General features: G+C 43.1%; 1 protein-coding gene and 1 non-coding gene across 2 annotated transcripts; both read right to left on the bottom strand.

Moving 5' to 3' along the window:
- Positions 1-1,781: 1,781 nt before the first annotated feature.
- On the bottom strand, positions 1,782-4,329 carry LOC135518199 (large ribosomal subunit protein eL37-like). Its single transcript, XM_064943176.1, has 4 exons — positions 4,224-4,329; positions 3,378-3,513; positions 2,851-2,935; positions 1,782-1,894 (listed from the first exon to the last, which is right to left on the bottom strand). Exons 1-4 carry the CDS (start codon positions 4,224-4,226, stop codon positions 1,825-1,827), a joined length of 294 nt encoding a protein of 97 aa, XP_064799248.1. The 5' UTR covers positions 4,227-4,329; the 3' UTR covers positions 1,782-1,824.
- Positions 3,091-3,169, bottom strand: LOC135518693 (small nucleolar RNA SNORD72). The gene has a single exon (XR_010452229.1). It is a non-coding gene; the product is annotated as a small nucleolar RNA SNORD72 (small nucleolar RNA).
- Positions 4,330-13,073: the final 8,744 nt, after the last annotated feature.

Here is a 13,073-nt window from a genome sequence, read left to right as displayed (position 1 = left end):
AGGACTTGGAAAGCATATCAACTCCTGTAGAAATGGCAATAGCCTGTGAATAGCCTAATTTATGTTCCTTTAACTCCGCTTTCTAGTAAGTTTATACAAACGGTCATCTCCTACCATTCTGATAGACTGGAGACTCAGAAAACATGGTTGTAACCTTAATAAATTTGGTTGTTATTCCATCAGTTACCTCGAGGTAGATGCCCCAGGCATCACACTCATTGAATATGGCACTTTTAAATGTTATCGCAATCACTAGTAAAACCTTTCCCGTGAATGACCTTACTGAGTGCAAAGTTGACTGCATGTTTCTCACTGAAACATGGCTGTCGTCAGACCATAGTGCCGCTCTTACTGAAGCCCCCTCCCCCTACAGCTTTTCATACTCTACCAGAAAAGGGGTGGGGGGCCAGCCTGTATTTTTACTTATGCTCTCAGCTGTATGGACATTGTTTGGCGACTTTGGGTTTAGGACCTATTTAACCGGTCGAGTTGTCACCGTTGAACATAACTCACGAAAACACGTGGCGTTCCACAAGGTTCGATTTTGGGTCTGGTACGGTTCAGTTTATATGTTAACCCTTTGGCAGTGTTAGGATTTTAGCTTCACAAATAAATGACTGTTCTTGTGATTTAAATACTTGGATGGCTAACAACCTCCTCCAGATAAATCAAGACAAGACCAAGGTACTTATTGTGGGAGCCACACCACTGAGAATCTAGCTGCACATTTTCATTCACGGGAAATGAAGATACCAGATAAAAACTCATGGTGTTATTTTAGATTCTGAACTTAATTTCAAATCACACATTAGGAACGTGACCAAAACAGCTTTTTACCACAATTTTGCACCCCAAAACATGTCAAGACAATTTAAAAGCATATGCACCCAGTAGTTCCCTCAGGCAACAGGCCTTCTAACTATCCCAAAGCCCAGGACCAATAGGCAGCCTTTAGTTATGCCCCCAGGCTCTGGAATAGCCTGTCAGAGTACCCGAGGGGGGCCAAAACTGTGGACATGAGATGTAACAATTTCAGCAGTTTAGTCATTCAGTGTGTCATATTTAATTAGACAAGTCAGTTAAAAACAAATTGTTATGTACAATGACAGCCTATCCCGGGTTAGTTGTGCACCACCCTATGGGCCTCCCAACCACAGCCGGATGTGATACAGCCTGGATTTGAACCAGGGACTGTAGTGACACCTCTTGCACCGAGATGCCTTAGGCCACTGCACCACTGGGGAGCTTTTGTTTTTTTCCAGTAAAGCATATCCGGTTGCAGTCCATGTCTGAAATGTGCTGTATAAATACAGCTTGATTTGATAATCACATATCTGAACACAACCAATAAGATTGGATTTGACTTGGAACAAAGCTTTTGCACTTAAAATGCCAGGATTGTGGGTTTGATTACCAGGACCACCCATACTTACATGTATGCGTGACTAAGTCAATTTGGATAAAAGTCTGCTAAAGGGCATATTTTATAATCTCACCACAAAACTATAAAAAAGTTCTTATCCATACCATTTCAATGGCCATTAGAGGCTGTCAACCAATGATTAAAGCACTGGCATGGTAATGACTGCTTGCACTAAAATGGAGCAAAGGTGAAAGTAGACAGAAAACTGTTTAAAAAAAGAAAAGGGTAGGATAAGAAAATATTTTTTCAATTGGAATTGGTGAACCCCAGTACACTGCACAGTTAACACTTATCTGTTGTGGAAAGAATTAATGGATGATTCATGTTATACTGAGAAAAAAACCAGACGACTCAAAACTATCAACAGCACATTTATTTAAACAAGTAAATCCAAAGTGTGTCTAGGACGAGCTGGAGGCAGCCACTGCAGCACGCTTAGGCTTTGGGGTGGTCCCTTCCCGGAACCCATTCCTGAAAAAGATGGGGAAAGAAAACATGACATCTGTACATTATGTAGAAGACGAATTGAAACCTTACAGATCACCTAAGGTAATAAGCAACATTTCTGACAGTCACCAAGGTGGTCTTCACAGTTTGTGGTGTTATTTGTGGAAGTCTGTTGGATGCATATGCTAGTGCTGATTCAACTACGTAACAGATGGCCATAAACAGATGTGACAGAATACGTAGTTCTACATGGCTCCCAGGTCAGTGGTTTTCAGAACTCGTCTCAGGGACCCCTATGTCACAACTGATGGGGCAGTGAAGCTCGCTTTAGTAAAGATCTTTAAATTAAAAAAAAAAAATCTGTCATCATCAGTTCAGACATTTATTTTGTGACATAATTGGCAAGCTCATTTCCGCTAGCATTATTTCAAAGCAACAGTTGTAACAGCGCAAACAGGGGGATACAACCAGACTCAGATCAATTCACATATAACAGAGCATCAACAACCACAATTAAACTCACATTGTAGAATGACCTGCATGTCTTTAGCATGTGACCAACTAAGGCCCTTGAGAGCCAGTCCTGCAGGTTCTCATTTCTCCAGAGGGTCGAGTGTCTGCTGGTTCTCTCCCCACCCTAACTAATTAACCATTCAAGGTCACCAATTAGTAAAGGAACTCCTAAAAAAAAAAAAAACCTGCAGACACTGCCCTCCGTGGAATGAGTTTGACACCACTGCACTAATGTTAATGATTGGCTGGAGTCCACACAAACCAGGATCACAGTGAGAGTAGACAGGAAACAGGAGAAAACGCTTTGAAAGGGGAATAGCGTCCAACTTGAACTTGTCCAGTAAGAATGCAATTTTCAGATCCAAACATTTTACCATGTGCCCTACTGAATGACCTTAGTTTTCCAGGAAATTAAGAAAAATAATCTCAGCAGTACTGTGTACCGCTGGCTTTATATGAGTGCTCACCTGAATCTGCGGTAGACGACTCGCAGGTGTCTCAGGCGGCCAGACCCAGTGGTGTTCCTCCTCTTGGCCTTAGCGCTCCAGTTGTCTACAGAAAGACCGGTCAGTACACAAAAATTGTCACAAAGCAGGATCAAAGGTTTAAGGCAAACATTCCCAAATATCCTCACTCCGGTCAACAGATGTGGTGGCACACATTATGGAAAGAGCTGTCAACTAATGTGCATACTTGGAGAGGTTGCGGTCTCGTCTCAGTCACAAAGTAAGAATCACTGAAATTCATATGTTCAGACATTTGTATTGAAAACATCATTGACAAGACACTGGGCAGTAAACATTGTGTGATGCTGCATGCACCGTGTCAAATATTCTAACATGTCAACAAGGTAAGTAGTAAGACAGTAACAACCCTCATTATTCAACAAGTTGAGACAGAATGCTCACAGGTCTGACATCTTGTTTACAATATAGCAGTTTTTTATTTATTTTTTTACAATGAATCAATTGATGGTTCAAGGAATGGCACTTACACCTTCTCTTGCGTTTCTCGGGATACCCACACTTCCCGCAGGACGACTTCTGCAGGTGGTAAGCCTTGGAGCCACAGCGACGGCACAGAGCGTGCGTCTTATTACGCCGCTTTCCGAAGGACGATGTACCCTTCGTCTGAAACACACAAGGTCCATAATTTAGCCAAATATCTTTGTCATCCAGTGAGCATGAACGGAGAAGTCGGGATCATGTCTCAGCCAACAAGAAATAATCACTGAAATACATATGTAAAGACATTTCCATTAAACATAACTGACAAGACTGGTAATTATTTGCAGAGAATTTGTCAGTTGCCTCACTGCTGACTGTATGCTGAGGTTATCAATATGGACTACGAACGTTTAGTCAAATTCCTGGCAACTTAATTCAGTTTGCTTGAGGCAAGGCAGCTAACGTTAGCAATGCTTCCTTTGCTAGAAAGTTGACGTTAACAATGCTTCCTTTGCTAGAAAGTTGACGTTAGCCATGTTAACTACCGGTAGATAGGCATTGAGCTCGCTAGCTATATACATGTTCACATTTATTTAAGTCTCGTGAATAACGCATAGTAAATTCTTCACACGAAATAAAGTGTGCTTTAGTTGAAAGAGCACATTACTTTGCCGGTAGCAAGCTAACTAGCTGAATAGGCAAGATAGCCATCAAGCTTTTAGACGAGCAAACATTCAAGGTTTTTATACACCATCTAACGTTGCATCAAAAACAATATCGATGAGAAACCATTATTTGTGATTACAAGTCGCAAATCACAACAATTTATGGTAAAATAAACAGATACAGAAATAGATGTTGTACGATACATCTCCGACTATTTTTCCACTCACCATTTTCTTCTTATGGGTGGGTGAAAAGAGACCGGAAAAGCGTTTGGTGTTGCATTAAATCCCAACCAAGGTTGTTCCGGTGTAACAATAAAATAAGCCCCCTTAATTAGGATAAGCGTTTATTTCAACAAATAGCCGACAGAGTACTAAGGATGTAAACATTGATTTTAATACACTACTCATGGAAAATCCGATCAATTTGTTTTGTTGTTCATGTCAGGTACGGGCCATGTTTAAATACTTTAAATGCATACTTCCTTCTTCACTGTTACACACATCCAATCATGTTGAATCAGTGATTACTCCAAGGAAGGGAAGAGGAAAGGATATCATTTGAAAAGTATTCTATCTGGGCCACTTCTATAGTTTGCTTCTGAAATGGATATGAATTCACAGATTTCTTCCTTAGCCTATCAAGATAAGGAGTCCACAATGTTCGTCAATACAGAAGTCCTGCTTTGAAAGACTACAAAAGTGCAGTAGCATACAAAGCAAATAATACATTTCAATCTGTCAATCAATGTCATATTGTGATCATCATAGGTTATATAAAAGTTAAATTTAAAAAAATTCAAATAAATATTATTAACTGATGTGTTTGCAACGTCAAATGCTTTTGAGTGTAATATATATTTTTGCCACCAGATGTTGCCATTCAAATCAAATCAAATTTTATTTGTCACATACACATGGTTAGCAGATGTTAATGCAAGTGTAGCGAAATGCTTGTGCTTCTAGTTCCGACAATGCAGTAATAACCAACAAGTAATCTAACAAACAATTCCAAAACTACTGTCTTATAAACACAAGTGTAGGGGGATAAAGAATATGTACATAAAGATATATGAATGAGTGATGGTACAGAGCGGCATAGGCAAGATACAGTAGATGGTATCAAGTACAGTATATACATATGAGATGAGTATGTAAACAAAGTGGCATAGTTAAAGTGGCTAGTGATACATGTATTACCACTCACCACCTGGGGGCGGCCCGTCAGGAAGTCCAGTACCCAGTTGCACAGGGCGGGGTCGAGACCCAGGGTCTCGAGCTTGATGACGAGCTTGGAGGAACAGCATTCTCACATCATTCAGCTGCTGGTGGCTAGGAGGGACAATGATCTAAAGCAGCTTCATCTCCTGTATGCTTTCCCTCATCTGAAACCAATTTAACTGTAAAGTTTAAGTGCATTCCTGCTGGGTATCCGCCACATTGCTATTCACAGATTTGTAAAGCGGAAGGAGAGGAAAATGACAGGGATCCATTCTGGATAAATGGACATGGACTCACTGAATGAGCATGTGATGTGGACTGACTTTCAGTTGAGTTTATGTTGTGCATTTAGTTTTTCAATGGCACAAACAGAATTATTTATATTTCTAACGTGTATATTGTGACATTATGCTCCCGAGAATTGTATTAACATTGCTGACTGTCTCTCTGACATTAAAAACAATGTTTAAATATTCAAATTCGATCTACAGCTGTCCCATAGTAATGAACATATCGAGAGTCGGGGATGAGACCAGTGATGCCAATTTAGCAATTTTGTTGCTAGATTTAGCAACTTTTCAGAGTACCCTGGCAACCTTTTTTCAAACAGCACCTAGCAACACATTTAGCTACTTTTAAAAATGTATTTGGAACTTTTAGCAACTTTTGAAAAGTTACTCAAACGCTAAAATGCATTTTCCCTCTAAATGACACAAAAACGTTTTTTTCTCTGTCACACACTGTCACAACACACGTGCATGGCTGCAAAAGTGCATTGTGAGTGACGTCAGCAGCAGGCGCTCAGCTCGTGCACAGGCAGCAGCAGGCCAGCAGCAATTTCAGCAAATTGTAAATCATTGTTGGCTGACTGTAGCAGCAGTAGTGTGCGTTCGAGGAGACAAACCCAATGAATATATTTGGTCACAAATGTTTGATCTTGAACAGAACTTACAACATCAACCAACATGTCTCAATCAAAACTGTACAGCCAGAAGTACAGAAACGAGTAGGAGTCTGTAGCTGAATTTAAAGGGTGGCTGAAGCCAGTAATTGGGGATGATTGTTGGGCATACTGTGAGTACTGTAAATCAGATATACTTGCAAAAATGTATGACATCAAAAAACCATTGTTTTTACAGCAAAGCATATAAATCAATCAAAACTGTACAACCCCACAACGCAGTCTACATTACCACAGTTGGTTAAGAAAGTGGATAACTGCAAAAGAGCAGAAGCTACTATGCCAATGGCCATTGCGGAGCATTGTTCTCTGCTAGCATGCAAACATTTAGGTATGGCTTGCAAAGCTGCCTTTTCAGATTCCGTGACAGCAACAAACTTCCAAATGCACTGCACCAAGTCCCCAGAAATGATTAGGGGAGTATTGGCTCCTTATTTTCTCAAAAGAGTAACATCAGATGTGGGGAATGAGAAGTTCAGTCTCCTTTTGGATGAGTCCACTGATGTCAGTGTCTCGAAATACCTGGGTGTAGTGATTCGGTATTTCAGTGCTAAAAAAATAACCGTTGTGTCCACCTTTCTTGGTCTGAATGAATTGGAGGGAGGCAATGCCAGATCAATTGCAAAGGCGGCAGTTGAGTTTCTTGAGAAATGTAACCTTAAAAAAGAGAATCTTCAGGGTATTGGCACTGATAGTGCGTCTGTGATGACTGGGGTGCACAACGGGGTGCACAAGAATGTGCATTGCCCAATTTGGTACTCATCCGCTGTGTGTGCCAGTCTTTACAATTGGCTGTCAGTGCAGCATCCAAAGAAACCATCCCTAGGAGTGTTGAGTACTTAATCAGGGAAACCTACAAATGGTTTTCGATTTCCCCAAAATGGCACAAGATGTACAAAGCAGTGTATGCCGCCATTAATTGTGGCCAGAAACCCCTGTATATCACCAAAGTGTGTGCTACACGTTGGCTATCGATTGAGCCTGCAGTAACTCATATATTGAGCCGGTGGGAAGAACTGAAACTCCACTTTGAGGTGACCAAGGCCAGTGAGCATTGCTACATGGTGGATGTGCTCCTCACCATGTACATGGACAAGACCAACTATGTGTATACCTGACATTCTTGAAATCAATCCTGTCTGACGTACAAGTTGCAGTGAAGTCATTTGAGGGAGAGCAAACAGATCCTGTCAAGCTTTTGGACAATCTGGTACACCTCTTAACATCAATTTGCAGCAGAGTAGTCAACCCTATGGCAAAAATGGATGTCCTGAAGGATGCCATTGATGGACATCTCAGTCCATCACCATACCTTGGGTACCTTTTCGAGAGCACGGTGTACCAACTCAGTCTTGCGCCAGAGGACAAAAAGGTCATTCAGAGACGGTGCATCAACTACATTGTTGCTTTAAGCAAGGAGCCGCAAGCAAGGCTCCCAGACAACCTTTAAGCCTTGAGAAACATGGCCTTGTTCAGTGTTAAGGAAACGCTAAAGCACAATAAAGACACCCCTCAAATGATTAAAGTAGCTGAGCTACTGGGATACCGGCCCCAAACAATTTATAAAATTGTTTCCCAATGGAGAAACATCCATCTGTTTTGGCAGGACTCAACTGAAAATACAGTCTAGTTTTGGAGTTAAGTCAATAACTACACGGACTCTTCTGGGTCAAATCCATTTGAAGAAAAGCTACACTCGCTACCTTCTCCTTGCCACACTCAAATGCGGAGGTTGAACGGCTGTTCAGCCAAATGAGTGTGGTCAAGTCAAAGTTAAGAAATAGAATGTCACTGCACACTCTCAACTCCATACTCCTGGTGCGGTATGGACTGAAGCTGGCTGGTGATACCTGTTACCAGCATAAACTACCAGGTGAAGTTCAGCAGCAGTTTGGCACCACAGCAGCGTACAGCTTTAAGGCCACTCCATCCTCTACTGCTGGTTCCAGCTCCGTGACAATGCAGTTGGACAGTGAAGATGAAGAGGATTTCTTTGCCAATCTATGATTCATCATATTTACAGTACATATGCAAGGAGTGGACTTTCTGGGACTGGTGGAGACACACAGCTGATGGTGGCAGTGTGCACTGCAGTGTGTGCGAGTACAGTGGCAATATCTGGAGGAAACCATTAAGCAGCTAGCCAGCCAAGCAGCACAGCAACCTGGAGAGAGATGCCTAGCACACATCATTATTTGAGTTAAGTTGCTTGTTCAATAAGATAGCATATATACCTTGTACCTATAATTGTTGATCAGTTAGATAGCATGTTAACTAACTACCAATGGACACTCCCTGACCTTAGAGATCCTTTTTGAGCGTTGAGTAGAGCATTGCAGTAGTCTAACCTAGAAGTGACAAAAGCATGGATACATTTTTCTGCATCATTTTTGGACAGAAAGTTTCTGATTTTTGCAATGTTACGTAGATGGAAAAGAGCTGTCCTTGAAACATTCTTGATATGTTCATCAAAAGAGAGATCAATGTCCAGAGTAACGCCAAGATCCTTCACAGTTTTATTTGAGACGACTGTACAACCATCAAGATTAATTGTCAGATTCAACAGAATATCTCTTTGTTTCTTGGGACCTAGAACAAGCATCTCTGTTTTGTCCGAGTTTAAAAGTAGAACATTTGCAGCCATCCACTTCCTTAAAGCCACACCATTCATTACCAGATTCAGCTGAGGTCTAGAACTAAGGGAATGAATTGTACTAAATACAATGCTCTTAGTTTTAGAGATGTTCAGGACCAGTTTATTACTGGCCACTCATTCCAAAACAGACTGCCACTCTTTGATAAGGGTTTCAGTGACTTCATTAGCTGTGGTTGCTGATGCATATATCGTTGAATTATAAGCACACATGGACACACATGCTTTGTTTAATGCCAGTGGCTGGTCATTGGTAAAAATAGAAAAGAGTAGAGGGCCTAGAGAGCTGCCCTGCGGTACACCACGCATTAAATGTTTGACATTAGAGAAGCTTCCATTAAAGTAAAACCTTTCATTTCTATTAGATAGATTGTCTTTTTGTGGATTCAGAGCTGAGGTTGAAAAGCCATAACATATGTTTTTTCAACAACAGGTTACGGTCAATAATGTCAAAGGCAAAACCGGAAGTGAGTGAAAGGTCAAAGGTCTAGGAATAGCTAATGATTGTCTGTTTGGAAATAAAGAGAGAGCAAGAGAGACAGACAGAGAGAGAGAGTATCAGCATCTCTGGACCAGTCTGCTGTAATGGAAAGAAGCTGCAATTATCAGCATCACCAAACTGTGCTTCACTTCACGCCATTCTTGTTTGTCCTGATTTTGAGGAGAGCTCTTTCGTATATAGGCTAGGCTACTTCATTATTTTCGATCATGTTGTGTTTAGTATTTAACTGAGCTAGCCCATCCTCACGGTGGAAGGAACACTGGTAAATGATGTAGTATGATCTAAAATAAAGACGTGAGACCACGAGGTTCTAGCTCCAGCCTGTTTATTAACCTAACCCTTGCATGTCCTACATAGGTACGGATGCCCCCAAGGGACATCCTACTACATCTTCCCCTCTCCCATGAACAAGAACTCAACATGCATAACCACTGAAGCATAACTGAAATGCAATTTGGAAACCAGTATTATTCTCTAACATGCTACGTCCCATCCTGAAACAGTGTGAAAGCATTAAATCACACAGTATGAACATTAACTTTTAGGTACAGTCTCTTTTTGCTGGGTATGTTCCCTAGCAGTATGTTTTCTCTTCACGTAACATAGTCTTTCAGCCACTCTGGTGGCTTCACATCCCTTTTTGGGCGAGCTTGTGGCTCTGTGAGCATTCTCTCTCCTTCACCCTCTTTTTGTGCATTTTCTGTGGCCTCGGTCTGTGTGGCTGGTAGATCTGGAAGAGCTCTGAGGTGTGTTTTGTTCCTTCATACCTCTTCTGAGCCTGTGTCCACCACATAGGAGCGTGGGGCACCCACTTTTCTCAGCACTATTGCTGGTGTCTTTGAGTTTGTAATCCACACGCGTTGACCTTCGGTCAACTCTGGCCTCTCCTTAGCACGGTGTCTCCGATTAAAGTCTCCAGTTTGCGTTTGTTTCAGCCGTTTGTCCCTCTCAGCGAAGGCTTTTCTGTTAGGCCATCGGGGTTTAAGCTGAGCCGGCGAGACAGGCAATGGGGAACGCAGCCTCCTACCCATCAGGAGCTCGGCAGGCGACGGCCCATGATGCAGTGGTGTAACTCTGTAAGCTAACAGAGCCCTGTATGGATCCTTGTTCTTTTTCAGCAGTTCCTTGACTGTTTTTACAGCTCTCTCTGCCTCACCATTACTCTGTGCATGGTAGGGGCTACTGGTCACATGTATGAAGTCATATTCTGCGGCAAAAGCAGAAAAGGAGCTCGCAGAGAACTGGAGAGCGTTATCTGTAACCAGGACCTCAGCGACACCTTGCTTGGAAAAAATTGACTTTAATCCATTAATAACACCAGCTGATGTGGTTATGGGTGTCTTTGCTATTTCAATGTATCTTGAATAATAATCTACCACTAGCAGATAAGTGTCATTTTTCCAATAGAACATATCTGCCCCTACCTTTTGCCATGGCCGTTTTGGCAGCTCCGTTGCCATCATGGCTCTGGATGACAAGGTTGACATTTTGTACAGACCTCACACTGGGCCACCAGCTTGGCAATCTGAGTACTCAGACCAAGCCACCACACTGACTGTTGAGCCCTCAGTCTGTATTTGGTTATCCCCATGTGTCCATCATGCACTCTGTCTAGCATTTCTGGTTGTAGAGTCTCTGGGATAACTATCCGTTGTCCTTTCATGAGAAGGTCTCCATTACAGTGGAAGTCACTTTGGTGAACCCAATAGGGCTTCAGCAGCTGAGGCAGTTCCTTCTGCCTGGGCCATCCCTTTTTGCATTGCTGCACTATCTGTTGGCAGATGTGGTCTCGTTGTTGCCCCTCTGCAATCTGCTGCAGTTTGGTCTGAGATGCAGGTAGACTGTCCCTTATTGTATTAATGGACACCTGTACCTCACCCTCTAGACATTGCTCCTCCTCTGATAATGGACGTTTAATTGGGGCCCTGGAGAGTGCATCGCTGTGATCAGTGCCTTCCCTGGCATATATACCATCTTGTAGGTGAACCTCAGTAATCTGAGGCGGAAGCGCAGAACTCTGGGAGGCAAGTCGTCCAGTGCTTTTGTCCCTAACAGAGCCAACAGTGGTTTGTGGTCAGTCTCTGCTGTAAACTGCAGGCCAATAAGGTATTGGCTGAGCCTTTCACATGCCCATGTGATAGCCAACGCCTCCTTCTCCACTTGAGCATATCTTTGCTCTGTGTCGGATAAGCTTCGGGAGATGTATGCTATTGGACGCCACTCCATGTTGTCCTGCATCTGTGTGAGGACTGCCCCTAGCCCAAAGGATGATGCATCTGCTGATACTTTTGTCTTAGCGTGGGGACGGTACTGGGCCAGCACTCTCTGTGAGGCCAGATCTCCTTTGATTTGTCAAACGCTACCTGTTGCATGTGACCCCATGACCAGTCATTCTCTTTGGCTAGTAAGTCTCTCAGAGTAAGTCTCTCATGTCTATTTGGTTGTATCTGAGAACTGTGGGAGGAACTTACCCACATATGTGGCCATGCCTAAGAAGGTCCTGACTCCAGCCACATTCTGGGGTCTGGGCATATCTTTGATGGCGCTGATCTTCTCTGGGTCCGGCTCTATTCCAGCTGCACTGATTTTGTGTCCCAAGAACAAGACCTCTGATTGTGCAAAAGTGCATTTTTCATTGAGTGTCAGGCCAGTCTCCTGGAGTCGGGTCAGAACTGCGTAAGCCTTACATCATGTTCTGCTCTGTCCCTTCTGCACACGAGCACATCGTCCGCGTGGACTCTGACCCCCCTCAGCCCCTCCAACAGCTGGGACATACGTCTTTGGAAATGCTCAGGACCGGAAGCGATTCCAAATGGCAAAACATTAAAACAGTAACGGCCAAGCGGTGTTATAAACGTTGTGAGTGCCCTACTCTCTGATGACAGCGGTATCTGCCAGAAACCTGAGCGGGCATCCAGCTTTGTGAAGACTTGTGAGCCATCCAACTGAGCCAGTGACTGCTCCACTGATGGTAAGATGTGTCTCTCTCTGCAGAGTGCCTCATTTAATTTAGTCATGTCCACACAGATCCTTATTTCCCCATTGGCTTTTGGGACCACCACCATCCCTGCACACCAGTCTGTGGGACTCTCTATTTTAGACACCGCCCCAACTTCTTCCATACTCCCCAACTCTTCCTTTACTCTGGCCAATAAAGGGATAGGCACCCGGCGGGGGGTGGTAAGGGCATAGGGGACAGCATCCTCTTACAGGCGGATTTTGTAGTCACCTTCTATCCGTCCTAGACCAGAAAGCACTTTTGGGAATTTCTTTTTGAAAACCTCACCTGGGTCCTCCAGTTCGCTCACTCTCTCAATGAGATGCAATGCTTCAATTGCTGGCAGCCCCAGCAACAGTCTGGCTAGAGAGTCAATGACGAAGACAGGCTGGATGGCACTTTAGTCTTTACTCTCCAGTTTAATCACCAACTGCCCTTCCACTGGTAAAATGTTATTACTGGGCCCATACAGTTTTTTTGTTTGTAGAGAGCAAAGGGCAATCTCTGCTATAGCTATACAGCCTAGTTGGGATAGCTGTCACTGCTGCCCCAGTGTCTCGTTTAAATGACACAACCTCCCCATTGAGTTTAATGTCTGAATGCCAGCCAGTATTGTTTCCCTTTACTTCTCCCAGAAGGATGCTGTCCTGCTGTACCTCCTCTGAAACCTCATGCATTTGCTTTAATCGACAGACAGCTGAAAAGTGTCCTCTCCTGTGACATTTCCTGCATTCCGCATCCTT

The sequence above is a fragment of the Oncorhynchus masou genome, chromosome 28 (genome assembly GCF_036934945.1).
Source record: "Oncorhynchus masou masou isolate Uvic2021 chromosome 28, UVic_Omas_1.1, whole genome shotgun sequence".
In the NCBI taxonomy this organism is placed as follows: Eukaryota; Metazoa; Chordata; class Actinopteri; order Salmoniformes; family Salmonidae; genus Oncorhynchus; species Oncorhynchus masou.
Note: the sequence above shows the minus strand (reverse complement) of the source record. Positions and strands in the feature narration are given on the sequence as shown.

What these genes read in the sequence shown, in the direction of transcription:
- LOC135518199 (XM_064943176.1), bottom strand. An exon ending in CGAGAAACGCAAGAGAAGGT is followed by an intron (nt 2,936 to 3,377) that starts GTAAGTGCCATT and finishes GTCTTTCTGTAG; the next exon opens with ACAACTGGAGCGCTAAGGCC. An exon ending in GTCGTCTACCGCAGATTCAG is followed by an intron (nt 1,895 to 2,850) that starts GTGAGCACTCAT and finishes CATCTTTTTCAG; the next exon opens with GAATGGGTTCCGGGAAGGGA.